General features: G+C 41.9%; 1 protein-coding gene and 1 non-coding gene across 4 annotated transcripts; both read left to right on the top strand.

The window, feature by feature from the left end:
* The first annotated feature begins 394 nt into the window (after nucleotides 1-394).
* Nucleotides 395-23,141, top strand: FAM76A (family with sequence similarity 76 member A). 3 transcript variants are annotated; one of them, XM_059690603.1, is made up of 9 exons: nucleotides 400-671; nucleotides 1,751-1,815; nucleotides 5,372-5,426; nucleotides 6,560-6,712; nucleotides 10,319-10,476; nucleotides 15,073-15,159; nucleotides 17,036-17,171; nucleotides 20,016-20,117; nucleotides 20,868-23,141. In XM_059690603.1, the coding sequence occupies exons 1-9, from the start codon at nucleotides 591-593 to the stop codon at nucleotides 20,952-20,954; spliced, it is 924 nt and encodes a 307-aa protein (XP_059546586.1). In that variant the 5' UTR covers nucleotides 400-590; the 3' UTR covers nucleotides 20,955-23,141. The 3 variants fall into 3 exon arrangements, with proteins under 3 accessions (XP_059546588.1, XP_059546586.1, XP_059546587.1); XM_059690604.1 differs by having other exon boundaries at nucleotides 6,560-6,718; nucleotides 10,325-10,476; XM_059690605.1 differs by lacking the exon at nucleotides 15,073-15,159 and having other exon boundaries at nucleotides 395-671.
* Nucleotides 17,841-17,946, top strand: LOC132232058 (U6 spliceosomal RNA). Its single transcript, XR_009452221.1, has one exon. It is a non-coding gene; the product is annotated as a U6 spliceosomal RNA (small nuclear RNA).
* Nucleotides 23,142-26,329: the final 3,188 nt, after the last annotated feature.

The following is a 26,329-nucleotide window of genomic DNA, read 5'->3' as shown; positions in this document are numbered from 1 at the left end:
TCCAGGTCGGTGGTGCGGAAGTTCTACAGCAACAACGTGCCGCGTTCGGCCCGACGGTGCCCCTGGGGCTCCCGCAGAGCAGTTCCACGGGAAACAAAACCGCACAACTTCGCGGAGGTATCGCGAGAGCGCGGAGGAGGCCGCGGCCCCGGCGCCGGCCCCGGAGAGGAGGAGCGAGGGCGGGAACAAAGCGTGAAGGGGGCGGAGCCTGGGCGCTTCCGAGGTCGAGGCGGCGGACGGTCCCTCCCAGCCGCGTCCCCGCGTGACTGTGCTTTTACATAATCAAGGCCGCGCGCGTCATAAGTGGCGTACTCCAGTCCAGACCCAATCAGAGTCGTCGGGAGCTCCGTGTCCCGCCCCTTCGTGCTTGATGGATGTCGGAATGACCAGTGAACAGGCGCCCAGCGTCGCCGCGCCCGCCCAGGTCCGGCCGCACCCGCCCGCCCGCCCGCCCGCCCGCCGCAGCCCGCAGCCTGCCGCCGTTGCCGCCGCCGCCGCCGCCTCCGTTGCCTCTGCCCGGTTGTGCCTCAGACTGTCAGATAAAGCGGCGGACTGAGCCGGCGGGGCTTCGAGCACGGCCCGGGCCGGACATGGCGGCGCTCTACGCCTGCACCAAGTGCCACCAGCGCTTTCCCTTCGAGGCGCTGTCTCAGGGGCAGCAGCTGTGCAAGGTGCGCGGGCCGGGGCGGCGGCCTGGGACTGGGACGCTGGAGGCGCGGGCCGGAGCCCCCTGTTCTGCAGGGACGCCCGCCGGGGCCCCCCCGCTCAGGGCGTGGCGGGCTCGCCTAGCTGAGGAGCCGCACCCTTCCCGCTGGGGGCTGGCGGGGCGAGGGGGGGAGTCCCAGCCCCGGCCCAGGCCCCCTTGGCGGCGTGTCCGGCTGCTTAGCAACCGCGGGGTGTTCTCGGACCCGGGGAGGGCGGGGGAGTGGACAGCGGGTCCTCTGCTTGGCCCCAGCCAGCCGCGCTGGCGACCCTTCTTGGGCTGGCGGGTCCCCCGCCGTGGTCTGCCGCCTGGTTGCCGGCTGGGGGACCCCCTGCCCCGCCCGGGACCCAACTCCAGAGCTCGGTGCTGCCTGAGAAGAGTGACTCGAACTCGGGCGCCTCCCGGACACTTGTCAGCTAGTCCCAGAGTCCGAGGTGGAGAGGATTGTAGAAAAGGCCCGCCCACAGTCAAGCGCAGGAAGCCCAAGGGTGATTGTCTCAACCTCCAGTTGCTGACCTCGGTCCTGTTCCTAACCAGCTGTGGGTCAGTTTTTACCCCTGAAGGTTTAAGTTCCCTTTTTTTCGTTGAAGTTGCTTCATCCTGCTTTGCCTATGTAAGGGGAGAGAGGAGCTGTGAGGCCACAGTTAAAAGTCGCCAAGCTGGCTTTCAAAATTACATTATTAGACAGTAGTTTTATATCCGGAAGCAGTGATGAATTTAATGCAGCACTTGCATTTCACACGTGGACCCGCTCAAAAATCACACAGTGGTGGTGGCAGCACGAGGCTAGAGTCCAGGGCTTCTGACTCCAGCCTCCGGCGTATTCATACCTACCTTTGTTTTACAGTTTATGACTACAGAGCAGTTCCGTATCAAGGCCGACTTGCCTCCCAGGTCCCCGCAGGACAGTGATGCCGGTATTGCAGAGGGAAGAAATGAGGCCCGGCATGTTTCAGTGACTCACGGGAGCACAGTGGCTGCGCGGGGTCCTGAAGGCCGTTTCCATTTCTGACCGCCTATTAAAATCACATCCTCATTTCGTTGCAGGAATGTCGGATTGCACACCCTGTTGTGAAGTGCACCTACTGTAGGACTGAGTACCAGCAGGAGAGGTACCGTTTTTGTTGACCGTGAAAAACGTTAATAGGCTTTTTTTCCTCTTAAAACTTGTAATCAATTTCGCGTTACACAGATTCTGCCGTTTTTTGTTCCTCTCCATGGACATCTTTAGTAAAAGGCGAAAGATTTAGCTCTGGCTGGGTGGATTAGCTGTTGGGGGCCTTGTCCTGTACACCAAAAGGTGGGGGCTTTGATTCCCAGCCCTGAAGGCAACCAATGGATGTGTGTCTCTCACATCGCTGTTCCTCTCTCTTTGTCTCTTCTCGTCCCTTTCACTCTCTCTAAAAATCAGTGAGGAAAAGTATCCTCTGGTGAGGATTGATTTAAAAAACAATAAAAAAACATATCCTCAGGCGAGGATTTTTTTTTAAAAGGCAAAAGATTTATGTGATCTGAAGGGAAAACAGTTTGATTCTGCAGTTTTTTTAATATATTTTTATTGATTTCAGAGAGAGAGAAGCATCAGTGATGAGAGAGGATCATTGATCGGCTGCCGCCTGCATGCCCCCCACGGGGGATCAAGCCTGCAACCCGGGCATGTGTCCTTTGTGGGAATCCAGTCTGGGACCCTTCAGTCCACTGGCCCACACTCTATCCACTGAGCCAACTGGCTAGCGCTGTAGTTATTTTATTATAACATGTTGATGGGTATAAAATACACATGTTCCCTAGTTACTTCCAATTTTGATGGCTTAAAAAAACTTTTTTTTTAAGAAAACATTTTTGTTGACTCTTAGAAAGAGAGGTAAAAGGAGAGAAACACAATGTGAGAGTGAAACATGGATTAGCTACCTCCTGCGCCCTCTACCTGGGCATGTTCCCTGACTGGGAATCCAACCGGCAACCTTTCAGTAAACCAGAGGGCATCCAACCAACTGAGCCACCTAGTTAGGCTTAAATTTTTTTAAGTAAACTTTTCTTCAGATCCTTGATCATTTTATATTGTGGTTATAATCTTTATGACACTCAGAAACCACAGGAGTTCAACATGAGCCTTATGCTCCAGTATGTCTATATACAGAGTTGGAAGAATTTATGAGCCAAAAGAAGATACTTTTGGAACTGTGGCAATCCTGGAAAAGGATTTTTTAGCCCTATTCACATTTGAAACTTATTTTTAAAAGTGTGAAAAACACGGAGGTACTTAGGTATGAATAAACACATCTTTGTGGGGAGGTGCTTTTCTATAGCAGTAAAGTGCTTTGCCGTGTATTAGTTTAGTAAGTTCAACCTTTGTGGAACTGCGCGTGTAAGCGACAGTGCCTTAAGCATGGTGGGGCCTATTTGCTAGCTCACACATGGAAACATACAGAATATACTCTAGAAGCTTTAATTTTTAGCTTTTATATTTAGGTTTAGGATTCATCTTTAATTTTTGTGTGGGGGGTAAGATAAGAAGTTTGACCCTTAATTCATACCATACATAAATGTTAATTCAAGATGGATCATGGAAATAGTTTCACTTTGCATATTTTCTAAGATGTTAGGAACACTTGTATATATTGATAATATATCCCACCTCTTCAGTAACAAATCTAAGTATATACCAAAATATTCAGCATCACAGAATCACTGCTGCTAATCCTTTTTTAGAAGTCTCTCAATGTACTTCGCTTCTTGTACTGCCTTCTTAAAATTGCAGGAAGTTGCCCTGGAAAATATTTTCTTTGACTATCTCGTTTTAATTTAAATGTTTTCTACTTTGAGGTTTTTCTTTTGTCTGTTTTAACGTTATGGTCACTTTCATAGGAACTGTATGGTAAAATAATCATAACATAGTGAATAGGCTGGATTTGCTATATTATAATTTTGTGTGATTTTATTTTTATCTCCAAAATATTGTTTAAGCTGTTCTTGCACACCAATCACTTGTTTGTACATCCCTTTTTGAAGAGTTAGACTTTATTTAAAGATGATTTTTCCCCCAAGGCGGTTCATCATTTCAGGCATTTAGGTAATAGTATGTATGAACTCTCGCAAAGGACATTTTTATTTCTGTCAGTCTTTGGCTCTTAGACAAATTGGAAATATTGACAAAATATTTGGTTAGAGCCCTGACTGGTTTGGCTCAATGGATTGAGCGTCGGCCTGTGGACTGAAGGGTCCTGGGTTTGATTCCAGTCAAGGGGGCATGTACCTTGGTTGCGGGCACATCCTCAGTGGGGGGTGTGCAGGAGGCAGCTGATCGATGTTTCTCTCTCATCGATGTTTCTAACTCTCTATCCCTCTCCCTTTCTCTCTGTAAAAAAATCAATAAAATATTTAAAAAAAACATTTGAGCCCTAACTGGTTTGGCTCAGTGGATAGTGCGTAGGCCTGCGGACTAAAGGGTCCTGGGTTCGATTCCAGTCAAGGACATGTACCTTGGTTGCAGGCACATCCCCAGGAGGGGGTGTGCAAGAGGCAGCTGATGAATGTTTCTAACTCTCTATCCCTCTCCTTTCCTCTCTGTAAAAAAAATAAATAAATAAAGTAAAATTAAAAAAAATTTGGTTATAGTATCTATATCCTCACATCTGGGATTTTTATATTCTTTTACTTATAGAGAGGAGCATAGATAAAGAAAAGTCAACGTGGATACAATTTCTGAGTTTCTATTTCAAACAGATATATTTAATATTAACCTCAAATTTTTCAACTATTCATCTGAACTAAGGAGAATTAATTTATTTTCTGCTAGTCCAATTCAGTCTAATATAACATTCCTTTTAAAAAGTATATTTTATTTTTTTTCTTATTAACTTGGGAGAGAGAAACATCAATGTGATCGGCTGCCTCCTGCACGCACCACAATAGGGGATCGAACCTGAAACCTGGATATGTGCCCTGACTGGGAATCGAGCCTGCCACCTTTTTGGTGTATGGGATGACACTCCAACCAACTGAGCCACACCAGCCAGGGCTCTTTGGTTGATTCTTTTTTTAAATATGTTTTTATTGATTTCAGAGAGAGGAAGGGAGAGGGCTAGAGAGAAAAAAACATCAGTGATGAGAAAGAATCATTGATTGGCTGCCTCCTGCATGCCCCCTACTGGGGGTTAAACCCACAACCCCGGCATGTACCCTGGCTGGGAATCGAACCATGACCTCCAGGTTCATGGGTCTGTGCTCAATTACTGAGCCACACCAGCCTGGCCTTTGGTTGGTTCTTGTATGTGTCCTGACTGGGGTCAAACCCACAACCTTGGTATATCAGGATGATACTCTAACCAACTGAGTTACCCAGCCAGGGCTTTAACATTATATTCTTTTGAGGTTCCTCTCCATATCTGATAATTTTACTTAGAGATGTCATAATCAGAAATAACTCACTATTTTAAACCAAAGCCTCATTTTATCTGAGTTAATAAAATTAATAACTACAAAATAATTAAAAGAGTTATTGGCCAGATACTCAACCTTCAGATAACCAGATGTCCAAACTATATTTCACCTTGGCACAAAGCAATGAGCAAATTGCTTGGGCTTAAGGAGGAATCAGTGTTCAGATGTCCTAACTAAAACAACTTTTTTCTTATAGAAGCCTTGTGTCTCTTTCTTCCTTTACAGCAAAACCAGTACAATATGCAAGAAATGTGCTCAGAACGTGCAGTTATATGGAACGGTAAGTAGTTTTCTGTGTACCTAACAGTAAGTGCTCAGGTCTCTTGGAACCTTACATTCTGTGGACTATTAATATAATTACTATATTTTTATTGGAAGAACTAGTTATGTGTAAATACTTTCTCATAAAAATATATCTAGTGTTTGAATTTTCAAACTCAGCTAATACTCAGTTTTGAGGAGTTCTATATTTATAGTCACTGTTTAGGATTGTGATTATAATTTTCCCAGAGGGTACAGCAACCAGTATGGAGAAGGAGAAAGATGGATTCCATGACTTGACCTCTTTGTTTGGTAGCAGTCAACTATTCTTTTTTACCCCCATTGATTTTCAGAGAGAGAGTGGGGGAGAGGTGGGGAGGGTGGGGAGAGAGAGAGAAAGAGAGAAACATTGATGTGAGAGAGACACATAGATTGGTTGTCTCCTGCACATGCCTGGACTGGGACCAGGGATCACACCTGCAACCCAGATACCTGTCCTTGACTGGAATCAAACCCAAGACCTTTGGTGCACAGGCCAACATTCCAACCACTGAACCAAGCCAGCCATTGATGAGTGATTTTTTTTTCCTCTCAGGGTGAGGGGTTCAGGATACTATGGTCTTGCAGGCGTTTCTTCCAACGTGTTCATACAATGACTAGAGGCCCGATGCAGGAAACTCGTGCAAGGGCCTTGGCCCTGACCACCACCACCACCGCAGCTGGGGGCCTCTCCCGCCTCTGTCTCGGCCTCACCTACTGCAGCATTGTCAGGAAGGAAGGAAGGAAGGAAGGACATCCGGCCTAATTAACATAGTATGCTTTTATTATTATAAAGGCAAAGAGGCCTTTTCCAGAAAATCGGAAGTACTTGCTGGTTTCTTCAAAGAGCTGGTTCTGTTGAATTTCTCAAAGACGTCCCAGCATTTACACTAATGAGTTTTTGTTTTTTTTCCCCATTTATTTATTTTAAAATTAATAGTCCTTCACATAAAAACACTTTACATAGTGTTAGGAATTGGACTGCACTTGATCCATCAATATAAAAGGAAACTTAGGAAGTTTTACCATGACTATGTAATACGAATAATTGCTTTAAAAAAGGCATTGGTATTTTATACTATACTTACTTGACCCTGTTTTTTCCTCTTTTAGCCCAAACCGTGTCAGTATTGCAATATAATTGCAGCATTTATTGGCAACAAATGCCAGCGCTGCACAAATTCAGAGAAGAAGTATGGACCGCCATATTCTTGTGAACAGTGCAAGCAGCAGTGTGCATTTGACAGGAAAGATGACAGAAAGAAGGTAAATCTCTGTGTTTTTCTTGATTTTTTTTTTTCAGAGACATGAAGGTGAGCCAATTGTGTTAAAAAGACCTGTAACAGAAATAATGTGTGATAGAATTGTGCACCTGAAACATATATAACTTTATTAACCAATGTCACCCCACTAAATTCATTAAAAAGAGAGATAACAGAGAAAGGTTTCTCGCTTCCACTCCTAGTTCTGTTATTGACCTTGAAGAAGATACTCAGTTTTTGTTTACTTCATTATCAAATGTGGACCCTTACATCTAACATCTCATGAGTTAGTATCTCATGAGAACCTGAATTACAGTGGTCAATATCCCACATAAGTGAACTGGTGATTGGCAGAATTCTATAGAACTCTGTAAAGGAGAGATTGTGACTCAGGAGAGTCGTACTAGCAGTTTTATTGTCTGGCTATTTATTTATTTTTACTCCTCACCTGAAGATATGTTTGTTTTTATTATTATTATTGGTTTGGGAGAGAGAGAGGAAGGAAGAGAGAGAGAGAGAGAGAGAAAGAGAAACATCGATGTAAGAGAGAAATATTGATCGGTTGCCTCTCTTACATGCCCAACTGGGGACCGTATCTGCAACTTGGGTATGTGCCCTGACTAGGAATCAAACCTGCCACCTTCTGGTGTATGGGACGACACTCCAACCAACTGAGCCACACTGGCCAGGCTTACTGTCTGGCTCTTTAATTGTTTCTATCTGTTGAAGTTAAGGATCACAAGAATATGACATAAAGGGAAGCTGTATGTGAAATGATGGTATTTTGGTGGAATCAAATGGCACATAGTGTGTTTGTTTGTTTTTCTGTTGAAAGCCCCCCAGTGAGTTCCAGTTGCACTTAAAATAAAACCCAAACTCCTTCCATGGTTTACAAGGCCTATATCTGACTCTCAGTCTAAGCTGCCATCACACTCACCACTTCTTACCTTGTTCCAGCCATACTGGCCACCTTTTAGTCCATCAGACTTGGCAGTCTCATTTTCACCTTTGCCTGATGCACCCTTCTCTTAACTGGTTTCTTATGTCACATCTCAGCTCATCAGCTGCCACTTCCTTACAAAGACCTTTTACTAATTCCCTCGGTCACTCTTTATCATATTTCCCTGCTTTATTGTCTTCATAGCATGTAACATGATAAATTATCTCATATGCTTAAATGTTTGTCCACACCCACTAGAATGTGAAGTCTTTTTAAAAAAATATATTTTCATTGATTTCAAAGAGGAAGGGAGAGGGGGAGAGATAGAAACATTAATGATGAGAGAGAATCATTGATTGGCTGCCTCTTGCATGGCCCATACCGGGATCAAACCCACAACCCAGGCATGTGTCCGACCGTGAATTGAACCATGACCTCCTGGTTCATAGGCCGACACTCAACCACTGAGCCACACCAGCTGGGCATAGAATGTGAGGTCTTTATCTTTCTTGTTCTCTGCTATATTTTCTGCATTCTGGCATATAGTATGTGTGTGCTCTCTTTCTTTCTGTGTGTGTGTGTGTGTGTGTATATGTAGATGGAGATAAAAAGATCTTGATAGATAAGATTTTACATTATTGAAAACTATCTCCTCTCCCTTTTAATTGTCTTTACCTAGCAAGGCCAAAATATTAATATGTATCTTCTAGCTTACTGTTATTTATTGAGAAAAATTATGGTTCTCTTTTTCTACTTTTTAAAAAGTGACTAAACTGATTGTTTAATGAAGTGTAATTGACATACAAAATTATATAAGTCATAGGTGTATAACAGTGATTTGAAATCTGTGTATATTGTGAAATGATCACAATAAGTCTAGTTAACATTCATCACTATTGATAATTACAGAATTTTTTTCTTGTGATGAGAACTTTTAAGATCTACTTTCTTAGCAACTTTCAAATGTACAATACAGTATTATTAACTATAGTCACCATGCTGTACATTACATTCCCAGGTAGGGGCTACATTTAAGTCAACATAGGCCATGATAAAAAGTTTAGATTTTATATTAGATACGATGAGAAACCATTAGATTTTAAAGAGAGAAGAGATATAATCAGATTTACATTTAAGAAGCCCTCTTTTCGAAATAAGTCAGTTGGGGAGAAAGATAAATATCACATGATCTCACTCATTTGTGGAATATAATGAACAACATAAACTGATGAACAAAAACAGATCCAGAGACAGAGAAGCATCGATCAGATCGTCAAACCTCAGAGGGAAGGCAGGGGAGGGTGGGGATAAGGGGGAGAGATCAACCAAAGGACTTGTATGCATGCATATAAGCATAACCAATGGACACAGACACCAGGGGGGTGAGGGCAATGGAGGGGATAAGGACACATATGTAATACCTTAATCAATAAAGAAAAAAAAAAAGAAGAAGCCCTCTTTGGTAGCTAGGTGGAAATGGTTTTATAAGAGCCTAAGAGTGGAATTAGCTCAATTTGGATGGCTCTTGCAGTTGTGAGAGAGAAGAATGGCTTTCCTTGGGTAGAAACAGTGAAATGGAATAGATTCAAACTCATGGACTGCTAATGGGTTAGAGGGTGGGTGCAAATTGGATTTTGCTAACAAGACAATATTTTAGATAAATGATGGTATGACCTACCCATATTCAAGATGGGGCAAGAGATCTAGTTTCAGGAATAAAAACATGAAAATTAAAATTCCATAAATATCAGCCCACTCCCTCCCTACCCTGATGCATTCCAACCAGCTCTGTTGCCCTGTCACCAGCACTAGGATGTCCCACAACCCGATTTTTTAGTTAATGCTGCACAGAGGCACCCCAGCTTCAGAGGATTTTGGAAGTCCTTCTGCTTTCCTAGCCCGGTGCCCTTCTCCCTGGTGCAGAGCAGTTTCTGCTCAAAGGGACTAACTTTTTCTAATTCAGAGCGCTACTACCAGGGACTGGGGCCCTCGAATCTACTCATTTATTGGTCTTTTTCTGGAGATATTCTATCTGAGAAAAGATCTATAGCATACCATTTTGTGAGCCATTTATAAGGTATTAAAACTGAAATATAAATTTTATTTTATCTCCTGTCTTCTCTCTGCTGAATTTTCCTAACAAGCACCAGGGAGTTATTTGTATCTTTTTAAATTCTTGGAACTTTCCTCTGGTCTCTGTTAAGTTGAAGAAAACCCAACAAAAAGATACATAAAATTAGCAACTCATATTTATTAAGCAATTTTTTTATGCGCCTGGCACCATGCTTTACACACATTATGTCACTAATCCAGCAGCCCTCTGAAGTAGGTACTATTACCCCCCATTTTACAGATGAAGAAATTGAGCCCCAGAGAGCTCAAGTGACTTGCCTAAGTTCACACAGCTCGTTAATGGCAGAGCTGGAACTCAGCTCAAAGGTTCTAGCTCCTTATGTTCGTGTTCTCTCATATCCATGTACATGGTTTCATCTTTTTTTTTTTTTTTTGTGATTAACCACTATGCTTTTATTATGTTCAATTTGTAACAATGAAATTGGGTTCACCACTGAAAGATCAGACAGAGGCCAAAAACCAGGACTACAGGCTTTATTAGAGGAGAAGGACCGGGCTCGGTTTCATCTTCTTTATCTTTGTCTCCTTGTCTTCCAGGTAGACGGGAAGTTGCTGTGCTGGCTGTGCACACTCTCATACAAACGGGTCCTTCAGAAGACCAAAGAGCAGAGGAAGCACCTGAGCAGCTCTTCCCGCGCCAGCCACCAGGAGAAGGAGCAGTACAGTCGATTGAGTAGTGGCAGCCATTATAACAGGTAACCCCCTGATGCATAAGACAGGCCTAGAGGTGCTGGTAGGTCAGATGTAATCACACACAATTAGTCATAGAAGATATCATTATGTATACATTTTTCTTGTTTTTTTTTTTTTCTCTCTCTCTATTACTAGCCTATGGAGGAATCTCCTTTGTCATATTTTACAATTCCTATGTTTTCCAAGAACCACAGTGACTTCTATGAGGTGTCAGAATTTTCTGACTTGGTTTGTATTGTGTCTGAAGAGTTTGTGAACTTACTCCGCTTTCACATGTAATGTTCTCCTCACCCTTAGAGTGGATTATTTCCCTGGAAGATTGGTCCTTCCACTTTCTGAAGGATGCAGCTGTTTGGCCAGGAGGCTGATAGTTGTTCTAGGTTTTTCCTGGTAGTGTTGTGAAGAGTTCTGGCTCTGGATTGAATCATGGCTTTTCCAGGTTCTCTACATGAGAACTTGGACAAGTTTTTCTTTTGTAAAATGAGATAAATAATAGCATTATCGCATGGAGTTGTTAATGAAGATAAATTATATAGTTCATGCATAGTGATTAGTTTTATAACTGGCATATAGGAAGCATTTGATATATTTTAGTTACTCCTGTTTATTATTACTAGTATGATTTTATTTATTCATCTAACAAACATTAAGTACTCTTTTGGGCCAGGGACTCTGCTAGGAATGCAGAGATGAATAAAAGAATCATGCTGCTCACCAAAAGAATGCAGTCTGGTAGGGAAGGCAGACCTCTAATCAAACCATTGCAGTATAGTTCTATGGAAGCATGGAAACATTAATTCCACAGTGGAAACGTCACGATACAGGCCTGAGAGGCAGTGGTAAATGACTGCCTTAGGAAGGCTGGAGAAGAGCTGGTGGTGGAGCTTTATCGTAGGATGTCAGAATCGTCAGATAAGCAATGGGCAGAGGCTAGGCTGAGGGAATAGCATTTACACAAAGACCTATAGGATGTGGAACTCTGGTGAATTGAAAATCCTTTTATGTTATTGGAGCTTATGGTTAGGAGCTGGGAAATGGGAGGAAAAGGGATTCTGCAGATCTGGTAAGGAACATGAACTGAATCATGGAGTCAATAAAAAAATTAACCCTGATTATTATGGAGAATACATTAAAGGAAAAAAAGACTGGGGGCTAGTTAAGGTTTCTTTTGGTTTGTTTTTGTAAAGTCCAGGTGAGAGATGTTAATACAAGAACCTCACTGAGGCCCTGGTCACTGTGGCTCAGTTGGTTGAGTGTCCCATTCACCCAGTTTCCTGGTTCTCCTACAGCCCCAATAGATGTCTGTCTGTCTGTCTGTCTGTCTGTCTCTCTCTCTCTCTCTCTCTCTCTCTCTTTCTCTCCCTCTCTCTCTCCCCTCCTCCCTCCCCCCCTCTTTCTCTTTCCCTTCTACCCTCCCTCCCTCCTCCCTTCCTCTCTCTCTAAAATCAGTAAAAACATATCTTTTTTTAAAAACAGAACACAGACTTCACTGAGGCAGTGGCTCCAAAGAGGCAGATTCAGGAAGATACTTTAGAGCAGGGGTGGGAAATGTCCAATCCCATCATTTGGTCTGGCCCTGCCAAGGCAAGAGGGGTGAGTTAATTAAATGTTTGACCAAATATAGCAAGCTAATTTTTAAGTTGATAATTTTGTATGGCCCACAAATGATGTTATAAGTACCCAAATGGCCCTTGGCAGAAAAAAGGTTCCTCACCCCTGCTTTAGAGGGAGAGTTAATAATTTGATGAACATATAGATGGGCAGGAACTGGGTGAGTAAAGGATAATTCTCAGGTTTCTTAGATTCTTAACTTACAGAGAGTATAGGAAGGGGAGAAGAGAAGTTCAGTTTTGAAAGTTGAATTTGTTGAAGCATCAAAAAGAATTATTTAGTGGGAATTTAGCCTAGAACTCAGAAGAGAGGTTTGGATATGGCCATACACTTGTCAGTGAGACTAGAGGTTATTTAAAATGCAGATTCCTGTGGTCCCACCCCAGGGTTTAATTTAGTAGGGTCTGGGATAGAATTCAGGAATCTGCATTGTTTTATAAGTATCCCAGATGATTCTGCTGTAGGTGATCTGAGGAACACTGTTTCCAACGATTATGATAGGTAGTTTTTGATATAACTCATTTTGGAGGCTGAGAACAGAACTCTAGAAGCATTCAAGAAGGATGGACTGAATATATTTCATATCTAAAATATATAAACATACAACTCAATAGCCAAGAAGAAAAAAAAGAATACAATTTAAAAATGGATAAAGGACCTGGATAGACATTTTTCAATGAAGACATATAAATGGCCAATAGATACATGAAAAAGTGCTAAATATCACTAATTGTCAGGGGAGTGCAAATCAAAACCACAATGAGATATCACCTCACACCTGTTAGGATGGTTATTATAAAAAATACAAGAGAACATATGTTGGTCTGATTGTAGAGAAATAGGAACCTTATACACTGTTAGTGGGAATGTAAATTGGTACAGCCACTGTGGCAAAAAATATGGTGGTTCCTCAAAAAAATTGAAAATAGAACTACCATATGATCCAGCAGTCACTTCTGGGTACAGATCCAAAGGAAATAAAATCAGTATCTCAGAGAGATACCTGCATCTCCGATTCATTGCAGCATTTTACACAATAGCAAAGATATCCAAACAACTTCAATGTTTTTCAACAGATGAGTGGATAAAGAAAATGTGGTATATTTATGGAACATTATCTATATACTAGAGGCCTAGAGCGCGAAATTTGTGCACTCGGGGCGGGGGGGTGTCCCTCAGCTCGGCCTGCGCCCTCTCGCAGTCTGGGACCCCTCAGGGGATGTCGCCTGCCAGCTTAGGCCAGATCCCCCCTGGGATCAGACGTAAGCCAGCAGCCAGACATCCCTCTCAGAGTCTGAGGCTCTCACAGTCTGGGACCCCTCTTTCCTTACCGCCCGCCTGCAGCAGAGATGGGAGAGGCTCCCACCACTGCTGTTGGCGCTCGCCAGCCATGAGCCTGCTTCTGGCTGAGCGGTGCTCCCCCTGTGGGAGGGCACTGACCACCAGGGGGCAGGTCCTGCATTGAGCATCTGCCCCCTGGTGGTCAGTGCGCATCATAGCGACCAGTCATTCTGCCATTTGGTCAATTTGCATATTAGGGTTTTATTACATAGGATATAAAAGTCAAGCGACCTACCAGAATGACTGGAACAACCAGAATGACCAGTCGCTATGATGTGCACTGTCGGGGGGGCCAACCAGCCTGATCAGGGGCCCCAATCAGCCCCTCTCAACCTCCCATGGCCCCTCCCCCTGCCGGCGCCGCCCCAGTCAGGCCCGCCCCCCAATTGGGGGTGGTGACTGCCGGCCAACCTCCCACAGCCCCCCCACACACAGGCCTAGCCCCTACCCGTGCACAAATTTGTGCACCAGGCTTCTAGTTCAGCCATAAAAAGGAAGGAAATCCTGCCATTTGTGAGAGCATGGATGAACCTGGAAGGCATTGTGCTAAGTGAAAAAAGAGAAAGACAAAGTATGGCATCACTTTATGTGGAATCTTTTATTAAAAACCAATTTCATAGAAACAGAATAGAATGGTGTTTGCTAGGCGCTGGAGGAGTGGGAAATGAGGAGATATAGGTCAAAGGGTACAAACTTTTAGTTATAAGAATAAGTTCTGAGGATCTGATATATAGCAGTGACTATAATTAATATGGTATCATACACTTGAAAGTTGCTGAAAGTAAATCTTAAGCATTTTCATCATAAAAAAAATAAAGTTAACAATGTGAGGTTATAGATGTATTAATTATCTTGATCTTGGTAATCATTCCATAATGTATCTGTATATCAAAATGTCACATTGTACATTTTACATATACACAATTACATTTGTCAGTTATTCCTTAATAAAGTTGGGGGGATAAAAGTACGGCATGGTCAGTGGCGTCAGATATTGGAAAGAGATCAAGTAAGAAAGGGTCTAAAGTATCCTTTAAGCTTAGCAATTGTGGACAACTGTTAAAGCAAAAGGGTTGCAAACGAGTTTTAGAGGATGAACTTACTACTTATAGCTAAAACTGATTTTTAGCATTATTGTGGGATTCAAGACACCAGTAGATTCACAGAGACATAATGAAGAAAAATGAGTTCAAATATGTCAACCTGGTGTCTAGTCCCAGCTTTACTATTAACTAGCTATATTTTTAGGTAGCTCAATAACATTGATGAGCCTCAGTTTCTGCAAAGTAGAAGTAATATCTTGTATATACCTCACAGCATATGAAACATTGAATGTAAAAGTACTTTTTAAACTGTAAGATAGATTTATACTTATTAAAGTTTTATTGACTGTTCTCCGTAATTAATAAGGCAGGTATTAATTTTATATTTAATTGAGGCTAAGAATTTTGGGGGCCTATGGAAACCAACCACCCATACATCCAGAACCTATGAAATCAACACCTTGGTGAATTTTGATAATCAAGAATAAATAACCCTTGCAAAGAAGAGCTATATTATTATTGGTCCCATTTGGCACTTTCATTGTGATATTTTATTATTTTTTTTATTTCTAACGTGTATCTCTCTGTTTTTGCCATTAAAAGCCAGAAAACACTTTCTACGTCTTCAATTCAAAATGAAATCCCAAAGAAAAAGCCCAAGTTTGAGTCAATTACAACCAATGGAGACAGGTGAGCCAATTGGAGTGTGTGTGCATGCTTCCATTTGAAATGCATACACAGTTCCTGAAACAGGAATATATTTTAGGGTGTGCTTGGAGCTAATGTATGGTTTTCAGTGAACCTCTTAGGGTCACTACACCAGCCACTTGATATCTTTTAAATAAGCAGTACTGATATTTATTTATAAATCTAACCTTGTTATTAAGTAATAGGCAGGAACATATAACTGGATTTAATAGCAGTTAAATTCTGCAACCCACAAATAACTCACCACACTAATTCTAAGACGTCACCAGCGGGATGCCTTTCATTATGATCTGTGCCTATGGCCTCCTCCAGGCAGTATAGAAGACAGTCTTGAGAGGCAGAGCAGAGACAAGTTGGAGTTAAGGTAGTGTTATTCAGTCTAAGGGATGATCATGCTTCCTTCGCCTACAGAGAGACAGTGCAATGCAGATGCAAGATCAGGAGAGACGGGGATGCATTTCAATATTTTTGTTTCATTTTAAGCCTGTCTAAATGTATATTTTTATGCCTTTCATCCCTCCTTCTCAACGATGCTTTCTTTTACAAACTCCACTGTCCTAATACCTAGAGTGTCCCATCTGTGTTGGTGCAGTGGATTGCTTCCCAACAGTATTAGACCCAACCATTTTTTTTGTTTCTCCATGGGCCCAGCATCCTGAAGTGTTACCAACTAATACACTGTTCCCTGAATCCTTGAAATTATTTCCATTCTTGTCCCAATCTCAGTTCTCCCTTCCAGCCAGTGGTGGATTTGGGAACAGACCAGCATATAGGATTACCAGGGCTGAATTTTGCTTATTTAATGGGGTACAAAGTGTCTGTGAAGTTTACTCTTTCTTATTACCTCTGCAAGGTATCTTTTTAACAACTAGCATCATTGATTTTAAACTTCTCAGGTAGTGTTAGTGGGAGGAATCTGTTGAAAACCCATGTTGAGATTGACTTGGGAGTTTGCCACTTCTTAGTTCCTTTCCTAACTAAATGTCCAGAATTCATGCCCTGGCCAGGTGGCTTGTTTGCTTGGAACATCATCCCAATGTCCCGAGATTGTGGGTTCAATCCCTGGTTGGAGCACATGCAGGAACCAACCAATGAATGCATGAATAAGTGGAACAACAACAACAAAAGTCACAGAATTCTTGATATTGGAAGTGTCAGTTAACCCACCAGTTGTAATGTAGGGAAAATTGGCTTCCTTCCTGTTAAATTCATCTTCTTTTTATCATTTTTTAAAAGGACTGACTGTTCATTCCTGAGATGGAATACAGCAGCTTCTTAGCAGCTGTACCACATCACAGTGCTTTGGGGCAGAAAACAGAATCAAAAGAGGAGCTCTCTGGGGAGCATTAAAGAAAATGCATGTGCTTAAACTTCTTGATCATTGGTCCGGATTCTAGGGAAATTATCTAATCACAAAAAAATGATGACTTTCACCCATAAATAATTGGGGCTCCTCAGTGAACCTGAAACAGAATAGGTTTGCTCTTGTGAAGTGGCATTTATTTTAGTCCTGAATGTGAGAGGAAGTGCTGCAGGAATGCTGCGGGTTGTAGCTTGGCTATCTGATGATCACCTTGCCTGCGCAGTTTAGCAAATGCTGTTGAGTCTGACGTGGGTGGACATTGTGCTTAATGCTGGGAATTCAGATAGTGGCTCCTCCCTTGAGCTTGCAGTCAGTGGCCTACAGTGTGTCCTCAGGTAGAAAAAAAATTTCCTGAGCATTTATCTCAGTCTGTTGGGACCTTGCTTCCAGGTGTATCTTCAGTTTGACTCAAACTCATAAAAATTAAGAGGGGGAAAAAAGAAAAAAGTTTATCCATCCAAGTTATGATTTTTTTCTATCCATTTTTCTACTCAGCTTTTCCCCAGACCTGGCTCTGGACTCACCAGGCACTGACCACTTTGTCATCATTGCCCAACTGAAGGAAGAAGTGGCCACTCTAAAGAAGATGCTACATCAAAAGGATCAAATGATTTTAGAGAAGGAGAAGAAGGTATGATTTAATTAGTGCCTCTCAGGCCAGAATGATGACAGGGTAAGCTATGTGGACTAGGGCACGATGCTAACTCTATTTAACTGTTATTAGTTGGGTACTTAACATGGATGCTTTGAGAGAGAGCCCGTGGCAAGGTTGGGATATCCTGGGGAGAGGTTTGTTGTCTGCCAAGGTAACTCATGGCATGGTATCACTGTAATGGATCCATCTCATTCAAGTGGGTTTAGAAAGTTGATTTTCTCAGCATTTGGAGGGAGCTTTCATTTCTCAGGGAGAACTTGTGTTAACCAGGCTTACAGAGAAAATGTATAAAACCACAGTGTTTCCTCTTAATTTACAATACAGCATGTAACTGGATATTATTTTTCTCAGTATGAGCTTCCTTGGAAGGTTGTAATGAGAAAGTGCTAAATGAACATGGAATTGGGATAGGAGGAGGTAGTTATGTAATTGGAATTTTTAATGCTCTCAGGCTAAGAGAACCTGATGCCTCCATCTCTGTTATTGGGATGGCATGTCCGTGGGACAGTAATACTCAAAATATGTGGGCGAGGTCTCCCTTCTCCCTGGACAGTGTTCAGGTAGGCCTTCCTTTATGACTCTTGTGTCACTTCGCTTCCATTGCTGACAACCCCCTTCCTGAGTGACCCACTTATTAAACACACTGTGCTCGCTTTGGCAGCACATATACTAAAATTGGAACGATGCAGAGAAGATCCGCATGGCCCTGTGCAAGGATGACACGCATATTCATGAAGCGTTCCATATTTGAGAAAAACAAAACGTTAATATCTTCAGTAAAGTCTTATTCTGTTGTCCTATGAGTCATCCTTCCTCTTTAAGGGGACTTTTTCCATCCTTGTTCTGATTTGTGTCTAGTATTTATTTTCACATTCTTAGAGAGTATCTAATTTTTGCCTTAATATATTAATGAAAATAATAGTAGCTAACTTCTGTTGGATGCTTACTATGGGCCTGACTCTATTCTAAGTACTTTATATATATTAACTAATGTATTTTCATAACAACCTTTTAAGGTAGGAATTATTATTATCATCTTATTTTTTAAATGAAGACTTTTAAAATTTTCTTTTATTGATTTGAGAAACAGAAAGAGAAGTATTGATTTGTTGGTCCACTTATTCGTTGTTCCACTTAATGGTTGATTCTTGTGTGTACCCTGACAGGGGATCAAACCTGCAGCCTTGGCTAATTAGGCTGACACTCTAACCAACTGAGCTACCTGGCCAGGGCTATTATCATTATCATTTTATAGATGAAGAGTGCCTCCAATATTTTTTCTCTTAGGGTTCCAGTTCCTTCAACTAGCTGTTTTTCTCCGGAGCTGTATATTATCTTGTGCCGGGTTTGGAATGCTGTTACTCATTCCAGGAGCTAACACAGACATTTATAACATTAAAACCTTCACATGCAGTCTTTCAATCTAATTTCTACCTCATTTTACAGATGAGAAAATGGACCTAAAGAAAGTAAATGATGTGTCTGATTCACATAACTAAGTAAATGGCAGAGCAAAGGAATGAACTCAAGTCATTACCACTATACCGTTCTTTCTACTGTGCTGTGCTTTCTTCTTCCAGTAAGATGGAGATTCATAGGAGAAACCAATATTCTCCCACTTTACCACATGACTGTCAGATGAAAGTAGACTCAAGTATATTTTCTTCATGGACTAGATCAGAATGGCACATAAAAGGATTTTTGCAAAATAGAGACAAAATGAACACTTGTTTCTACTGCTTTGCAAAGTTAGGGTTTAAAAGGAGCAAAAAACAAATAGTAGCTTGTTCCCTAAAACTTTGAGGAGCAAAGTCACACTCCTTGGCTTGGAATGCAGGCTCTTTCATGTCCTGCCTCCCTATCTCTAGCCTCATCTCCTGTCATTCCCCATGCACATCAGCCATTAGAACAAGCTCTCAGTTATCTCACTCTCTCTGCCTATGCCCTTGCTGTACCCTTTGCTTAGGTACCCTTCTCCTTTCCTCATGTTCCAGTTGCTGCTTACACCTCAAAACGCATCTTACACCTGATTTATCTGATTTAAGTAGCTTTTCTCTGTGCTTCTTGAATGGCATAGTCAACAGAAGAAGGCCTGAGGTTTGAATTTTAGCTCTGTTTACTTGCTAGCCTATATGATCTTGGCTATGTTACCTAGCCCTTTCTAAGCCTTAGTTTTCCCATCTATAAAATGGGAAGAAGAATATTACTCCCCACAGGGTTATCATAGTATTGAATGAAGTAATTCATCAGTTTTATTGGAGCAGGGTAAAAATTCAGAACACGGAAGCAGCTATTATTCTCATGGATATTCTCAAGTCATCAGTCAGCCTGGCCAGTTTGGTTCGGTGGTTGAGCATGGACCCAAGAACCAAGAGTTCACTGGTTCCATTCATGGTCCGGGCACATGCCCGGGTTGCGGACTTGATCCCCAGTAGGGGGGGATGCAGGAGGCAGCCAGTCGATGTCTTTCTCTCGAAGTTTCTATCTATCCCTCTCCCTCCCTCCCTCCCTAAAATCAGTGAAAACATATTTTAAGAAAAAGCGTCAAAGTGTATTATAATCACTAATTTTTTTGGAGGTATACATGAAATTTTTCAAACCTGCTAGTGGTTAAGTGTCAGAAATGGTACTACAGGATTTTGTGTCATTTTCAGGAAATGCTTAGAAAAATAGGATATGGAATTCTCTGGCTTTGATTTAGGTATGGATCTTCAGGAAAGCCCTGGACTTTATTAATTTGGGGTACTATTTAGTTCTCTGGTAATGAAACATTCTTTATTGCGCAGAAATTTATTCTGGTTACTTTGCCTTTTCCCTCAGATCACAGAGTTGAAGGCTGATTTTCAATACCAAGAATCTCAGATGAGAGCCAAAATGAACCAAATGGAGAAAACCCACAAAGAAGTCACAGAACAATTGCAGGTGATGACTGCTCATTTTATGTAGTAACTCGTGTGTTTAATTGATTACATTTTAAGTGATCATCTCTTAGATTTATTTTTTTCCAAGTATTGACAAGTCTAATCCACCTTATACATGTCTTCTATTGTTTCATTCTTAGATGTGTTCTGATCTTTCCCCCTCAAAAACAGAGGAAGTAATAAATATTTTCTTTGAATTTGGGATAAAGTAAATGTGATTCCAAATTTCTGAATTATAAATTCTGTTTATCCAGCACATTAGGACACTCCATGGTTTGTTTGTGTTGCATAAAACATCCTTTTGTAACAGTGGATCCCAGGAGATTGAAGTATATTGATTAACCTCCAGCAAATATCTTCTTTCCCCCAAATATAGCTCTAGAGCTTGCTGTTGTTTTCTCTAAAATATGTTCATTTCTTGCCCTAGCCAGTTTGGCTCACTGGATAGAGCGTCGGCCTGCAAACAGAAAGGTCCCAGGTTCGATTCCGGTCAAGGGCACATGCCTGGGTTGTGGGCTCGATCCCGGTGGGGGACTTGCAAGGAGGCAGCTGATCCATGATTCTCTCTCACCATAGATGTTTCTATCTCTCTCTCTCCCTCTTCCTTCCTCTCTGAAGTCAATAAAATATCTTTTAAAAAATAAAATATGTTCATCTCTTTCTGACCATCTACATCTGCCTGCATCTGCATGAAAAGTGTATCCTATTCTATTAAAACATCCTTCTTGCGCTGTTTTTTTGTTTGTTTAAGGCCAAAAACAGAGAGCTTCTGAAGCAAGCAGCTGCCTTGTCCAAGAGCAAGAAGTTGGAGAAGTCAGGAGCTATAACCTCTCCGTAAGAGACCACAAGGAGATCCCCAGCAACAGCAAATGGATTCCTGGGTTAGGGTTGGCGACTTGGGAACTGCAAGTTTTCTTAAGAAATCTCTATTTTATTACAGTTAGCCTTTGTGTGATTGCAGTGGGCTGAATGGAAACACCTGTTTTTCACTGTGTTATGACTGCATGCTTGAATGTTTGGAGTTTCAGGCTCTTTTTCTCTCACTCTCTCACTCCCAATCCTCTCTCCTCCCTTTCCCCCACCTTCTCACAGTACTACTAGCTCTGTCTCTCTCTGTACTGCTTTTTTCTTCTTCTTCTTTTTTATGGTGGTTACTGCTCAGTGTTATGTGCAGAATGATTTTTTTGTCCATTGTTGAATTCTGCCATACCCATGAACAAATAGTTTGGCATTAATTTCATATCACTGCCACCCTCTGAACTTTGAAAACTGCCACCTTAAGACTTGGTATAATGGACGAAGCTTTCTCTCTCCAATAAACCTTTTGCTTCAGGGTATACCCTTGGGTTTATTTCCAGGTATATTACGTATCAACTTTGTACTATGTATAGCCAGAATTTTATTTATTTAAAAAAAAAAAAAGAAATTTTCTTGGCAAAGGAATAATGGTAGCCTAGCTTGTTGTTCTTGTAAAAGTGATGCCTCTTTTTTTAAAAAGTCCTACTCTAGCTTTTAGTAAAAGAATCAAATCTTTTCTTTCTTGTTATCTTGGAGTCTTAAAAACTGTTAAGGTGAAACAATTCAGTGCATAAGAATGGAGTTAAGTGCCTTTTGGAGGATTTCTTGGAAGAGCATTTAAGAAGATACTTAGGGTGGTAGCAGAGATTTGAATCGTCTGTCTTTGTAAGTAAGGGCAGAAAGAAAGGTTGTCCAGGTTGTACTGGACACTTCCCTCCCCTACCCCTTTCCTGATTGTTTTTATGTGACTGTTTTAAATTCTCACACTGCCACTTCTTTTAACAAAAAACCAAAAACCCTTACTTGCTTAGATCAGTCGTCATACTTGGCCATTGTCAGAGAACATTTTTTTTTTACATGAGCAGATTCAAAATGGGATAATATTTAAACTACAGAGCTTTTTGGGGGGGTCAGTACAGCTGCTCAAGTATGAACTCTGAGTCTGGTTGAAAGAAATGATATCACTGTAACTTCTCCCCTCCTCACCTTCTCCAGCCTGTATACTCCCTGTTTTTAACATAAATGCATTGAAAACAGGTGCTGTTCTCAGAAGCAGTTTGGTCTTAGCCAGAATTGTTCATGTCCTATTCTCTCTTCTTGACCCAATAAACAGGCACATGGTTACTTTTCTAGGAGACGGGATAAGTTTGCATTTCTAGCCTTACTCTCAGATCCTCTATATGATGTTTGTGAAAGAAATTAGAGACATGTAGTGTGCCATGATACAGTAAAACCAACTGTCTTGCAATCATTAACGCAGGGCGGTACTTGAGTTAGAGGAAATCATGAGGGCAGAGGACATTTGTACCTCAGGCTACCAATATTGTAGCAGGAAGTTTAACTTACTAGGCATTTCCTAGAAGCAAACACTTACCAGTGTGATAGCATTCTCACAAGCGGACCCAGGCATATAAGGGGCAGATGTGGGAATGGGAGGCTTCCTTCTGATAAGAGAAACAATAGGCCGTGCTGTTTCTATATCACTCTAGGAAGGGTTGTAATGTTTCCCTCCAAGCAAGGGAAAAGGCAGTGCTAAATAGTTTTCTAACTTTTTGAATGAGAAACTTTTAGGTAAAGACAAACTGTCAGATAATATTTTTCAAATGCACATATGTTGACTGTGGGGAAAAGATTGTAAAAAAAAGTTACAGTCTGGTTTTTGTTTAATTTTAAAGACTTGAGAAATTCTGTTACATGAAGTGACAATATAAAAGCATATTTTATACTAAATCTTTTTTTAAGATCTTGGCACTTATATAAAGCAAATTCACGCATTTTCTAACTTTCTACAAGTTCTAAAAAGGGAAGGAAGAAACCTCAGTCTTGCAATTTTGGTTTTTAAAAATCATGACACTGTTTTACCATGAAATTGAGTAGCTAACTTTTGGTAACACCTTTTGTTTATTTGTATGTTTGTGATAATGGACATTTTAAAATAGGAATGTTTTGGTTTGTACAGACTTTGACAAATGTGCATTAATAAAAATTCATATTGAGTCAAGTATAATCATTGGTGTGGTTTTTTTTCTCATTTATTTTTTGCTGGTTCACCAGTAAATCCTATTATTCCCTTCAACTTAGAAAACAGTCAGTTTTGACCGGTGGCTGTGGCACAGCAGTTGAGGACCTAGGAACCAAATGGTTGCCATTTGATACCCTTTCAATTACCAGTCAGAGCACCATGCCCTGGTTGTGGGCTTGATCCCCAGTAGGCAGCCCATCTCTATGATGTTCCTCTCATCGATGTTTCTATCTATTCCTCTCCCTCCCCTCTCTCTAAAAACCAATAAAAACCCATATATAGCCCTAGCTAGTTTGGCTCAGCAGATAGAGCATCCACTTGTGGACCAAAGGGTCCCAGGTTTGATTCCAGTCAAGGGCACATACGCTGGTTGCAGGCTCCTCCCTAGCCTGGGCCCTGGTCAGGGCTTGTGCAGGAGGCAACCAATCGATGTGCTGCTTTCACATCGATGTTTCTGTCTTTCCCTAAAAATCAATGGAAAAATGTCCTCAGGTGAGGATTAACACACACACACACACCCATATGTAAAAAAAAAAGAAAACAGTTTGTCTTGCTTGTCAACCTAAAATATTGGAAGTCTGCCCTGTCCAGTGTGGCTCAGTTGGTTGAGCATCATCCCACACACTGAGGGGTTGCTGGTTCAATTTCTGGTCAGGGCACATGTTTGGGTTGCAGGGGGCAGCCTCTCATCGATGTTTCTCTCTTATTCTCCCTTTCCCTCTCTCTCTAAAAAATATATTTTAAAACAAATTTAAAAGCCTAACTATGCTAATAGAGAGTTTCACGTCCATCAGAGAATAGCTCGTTCTCTTTCTTTTGTGACTTTATTTATCCAGTTTAAGTGCTTGCTTTGTTATAAGCACTGTGCTCGGCAATGAGTGTACAGCAGTGCAGAACATCCACAAAGTGACTGACCTCATGTGGCTTCCATTTAAGTGGGATATTGCACAGCTCCATTGTTCCTTGATTTTATATTTTATCCTTATTATTCAAAATATAATATAGGAGGAGCTTACAGTATGAGTGAAAGGTTTTTGGGATACCATCTTAAGGAGGAGAATGTGTTAGTTTGAAACCTTGGTGTTAGTTTAATAACAGGTACCTTTCAGGTATTATCACTTACATCCTAGTCATTCTATTTTATAGACTCCATGACAACTTATTTTCTCTAAATAAGTTTAAGATAGTCTTATTTTGTAGGTGCTATGGTCTGAATGTTTGTGTTCTCCCCAAAATTCATGTCAAAATCCTAACCCAAACATGATAGTATGAGGAGGTGGGGGTGCGTAGGCTCTGCCTTCATGAACGGAATTAGTGCCTTTATGAAGGAGGCTCCAGAGAGATTCCTTTACGTGAGGCCACAGCCAGGAGGAGCTGGCTGTGAACTGGAAAGAGGGCCCTTATTATAAAGCAACCATGCTAGCATCTTGATCCTGGACTTCCCAGCCTCCAGAACTGGAAGAAATTTCTGTTGTTTATAAGCTACTCAGTCTGTGATTTTTGTTATAGCAGCCCAAACAGACTAAGACTGTAGGCTATGTTTATGACCACCTTTATTGTGTAAATCATCTTAATTTATACATTTATTCAGCCTTACACACTTATTTAGCAATAAAAAAGATCAAACCCCTGACCAGTGTGGTTCAATTGGCTGGAGTATCGTCTCATGTACCAAAGGGTTGTGGGTTCCATTCCCGGTCAGGGCACATACCCAAGTTGCCATTTGATCCCCAGTTGGGGCACGTGCAGGAGGCAATCAACCAATCTCTCTCTCTCTTTTTTCTTCTACCTTCTTCTCTCTCTAAAATAAATACATACATGCACATATCCTGGAGGATTAAATGTCATACAGCTACTGATATATGCAACATTATAGATAAATCTCAAAAACATGTAAATTGAAACAAGCCAAACTCTGAAGAGTACACGAAATATGATTGCATCACTATGAAGTCCAAGAACAGGCAAAACTAATGTGTAAGATAAAAATAAAAAAGTGATTTCTGGGGGTAAGTGGAATTGATTAGAAAGGAGCATAGCTCAAAAAAACTTTCTGGGGAGGGGTGGCGGGCCGCGGCGGCGGGCGGAGGTGGGTGCCCGGCGGAGCTCCCGGAGCCAGCCTTCTCCGGGGCGCGGAACCCGGCGCCCCCGCCTCCGCCGGAGCTCCCGGTGGGGGCGTCCCCGGCCCCGGCCCGATCCTCCGCTCCGGGGCTCGGTCGCGGCCCCGAGAGTCCCCGCCGGCTCCTTTCTCCTGACCCCGGCCCCGCTGCGCGACCCCGGGCTAAGGCGGCCGAGCCGAGGCTCCGAGAGAAAAGGGAAATTGCAAAGTTCACCTATAGTCAGCTTGACAGCATAATTGTCTAGGAATCAAGAATCAACATTGGTTATTTCCTAAGATTAAACCTTGAAAGCCCACGTGGAGGCTGCACAGCCTTCTGCACACTTGAACATGAAGAATGGCCTTCTTCAGCTAAATCATCAGAAGTGGTGAGAAGAAGAAGGGACCCCTACCCGGCCAGACTCATCCAGACAAATTAAATCAGTCTTTTTTAAAAGCAAGCTGCACGAGGATGGCCAGATCTCCATGTTCTGCTCGCACCAGCACTGAGCAGCCCCGACCAGGACTGCCAGCCACCTATATGCAGGTGGTGCCATGAACAAGGGCACCTGGCTGAGGCAGCCAATGGGAGCTGACATCCTGCTGAGCTCCACTCACCAAGCAGACTGGACTGGTGCATGGTGTCTGCCCAGGCAATGCGGCTCCTTCTGATTTGCGCCAAGGCACCCTGTACGGGTTAGGAGCAACTAGGACCCTCCCACCCCCATACACCAGTCCTAGCCAGTATTATATTCCTTACTTCAGATAGATTAAAGGTTCTCTTGAACATTTTAGGATTATTGTAAAAGATGAAATATTTGACACAATTGAAATTGAATTGGTAAAGGTCCAAATATTACCATGTATATGAATTATGTATCTATATATTTATATATGCACACACTTATAGTATGTTGATACATACTTCTGTGTATCAGAAGTTAGCACAACTTAAATTTGGTAAATGTTTAAAATAAAATTATTCGGGTTATTGCAAAAAAAAAACTTTCTGGGGTGATGATGACAATTTTCTATATCTTGGTTTGGGTGGCGGTAACATGGGTATAGACAAGTG

Source organism: Myotis daubentonii, chromosome 3, assembly GCF_963259705.1.
Source record: "Myotis daubentonii chromosome 3, mMyoDau2.1, whole genome shotgun sequence".
In the NCBI taxonomy this organism is placed as follows: Eukaryota; Metazoa; Chordata; class Mammalia; order Chiroptera; family Vespertilionidae; genus Myotis; species Myotis daubentonii.
Note: the sequence above shows the minus strand (reverse complement) of the source record. Positions and strands in the feature narration are given on the sequence as shown.

What these genes read in the sequence shown, in the direction of transcription:
- FAM76A (XM_059690603.1), top strand. Translation starts at nt 591, where the DNA reads ATGGCGGCGCTCTACGCCTGCACCAAGTGCCACCAGCGCTTTCCCTTC. An exon ending in AGGGGCAGCAGCTGTGCAAG is followed by an intron (nt 672 to 1,750) that starts GTGCGCGGGCCG and finishes ATTTCGTTGCAG; the next exon opens with GAATGTCGGATTGCACACCC. An exon ending in ATTACAACCAATGGAGACAG is followed by an intron (nt 15,160 to 17,035) that starts GTGAGCCAATTG and finishes TTTTCTACTCAG; the next exon opens with CTTTTCCCCAGACCTGGCTC.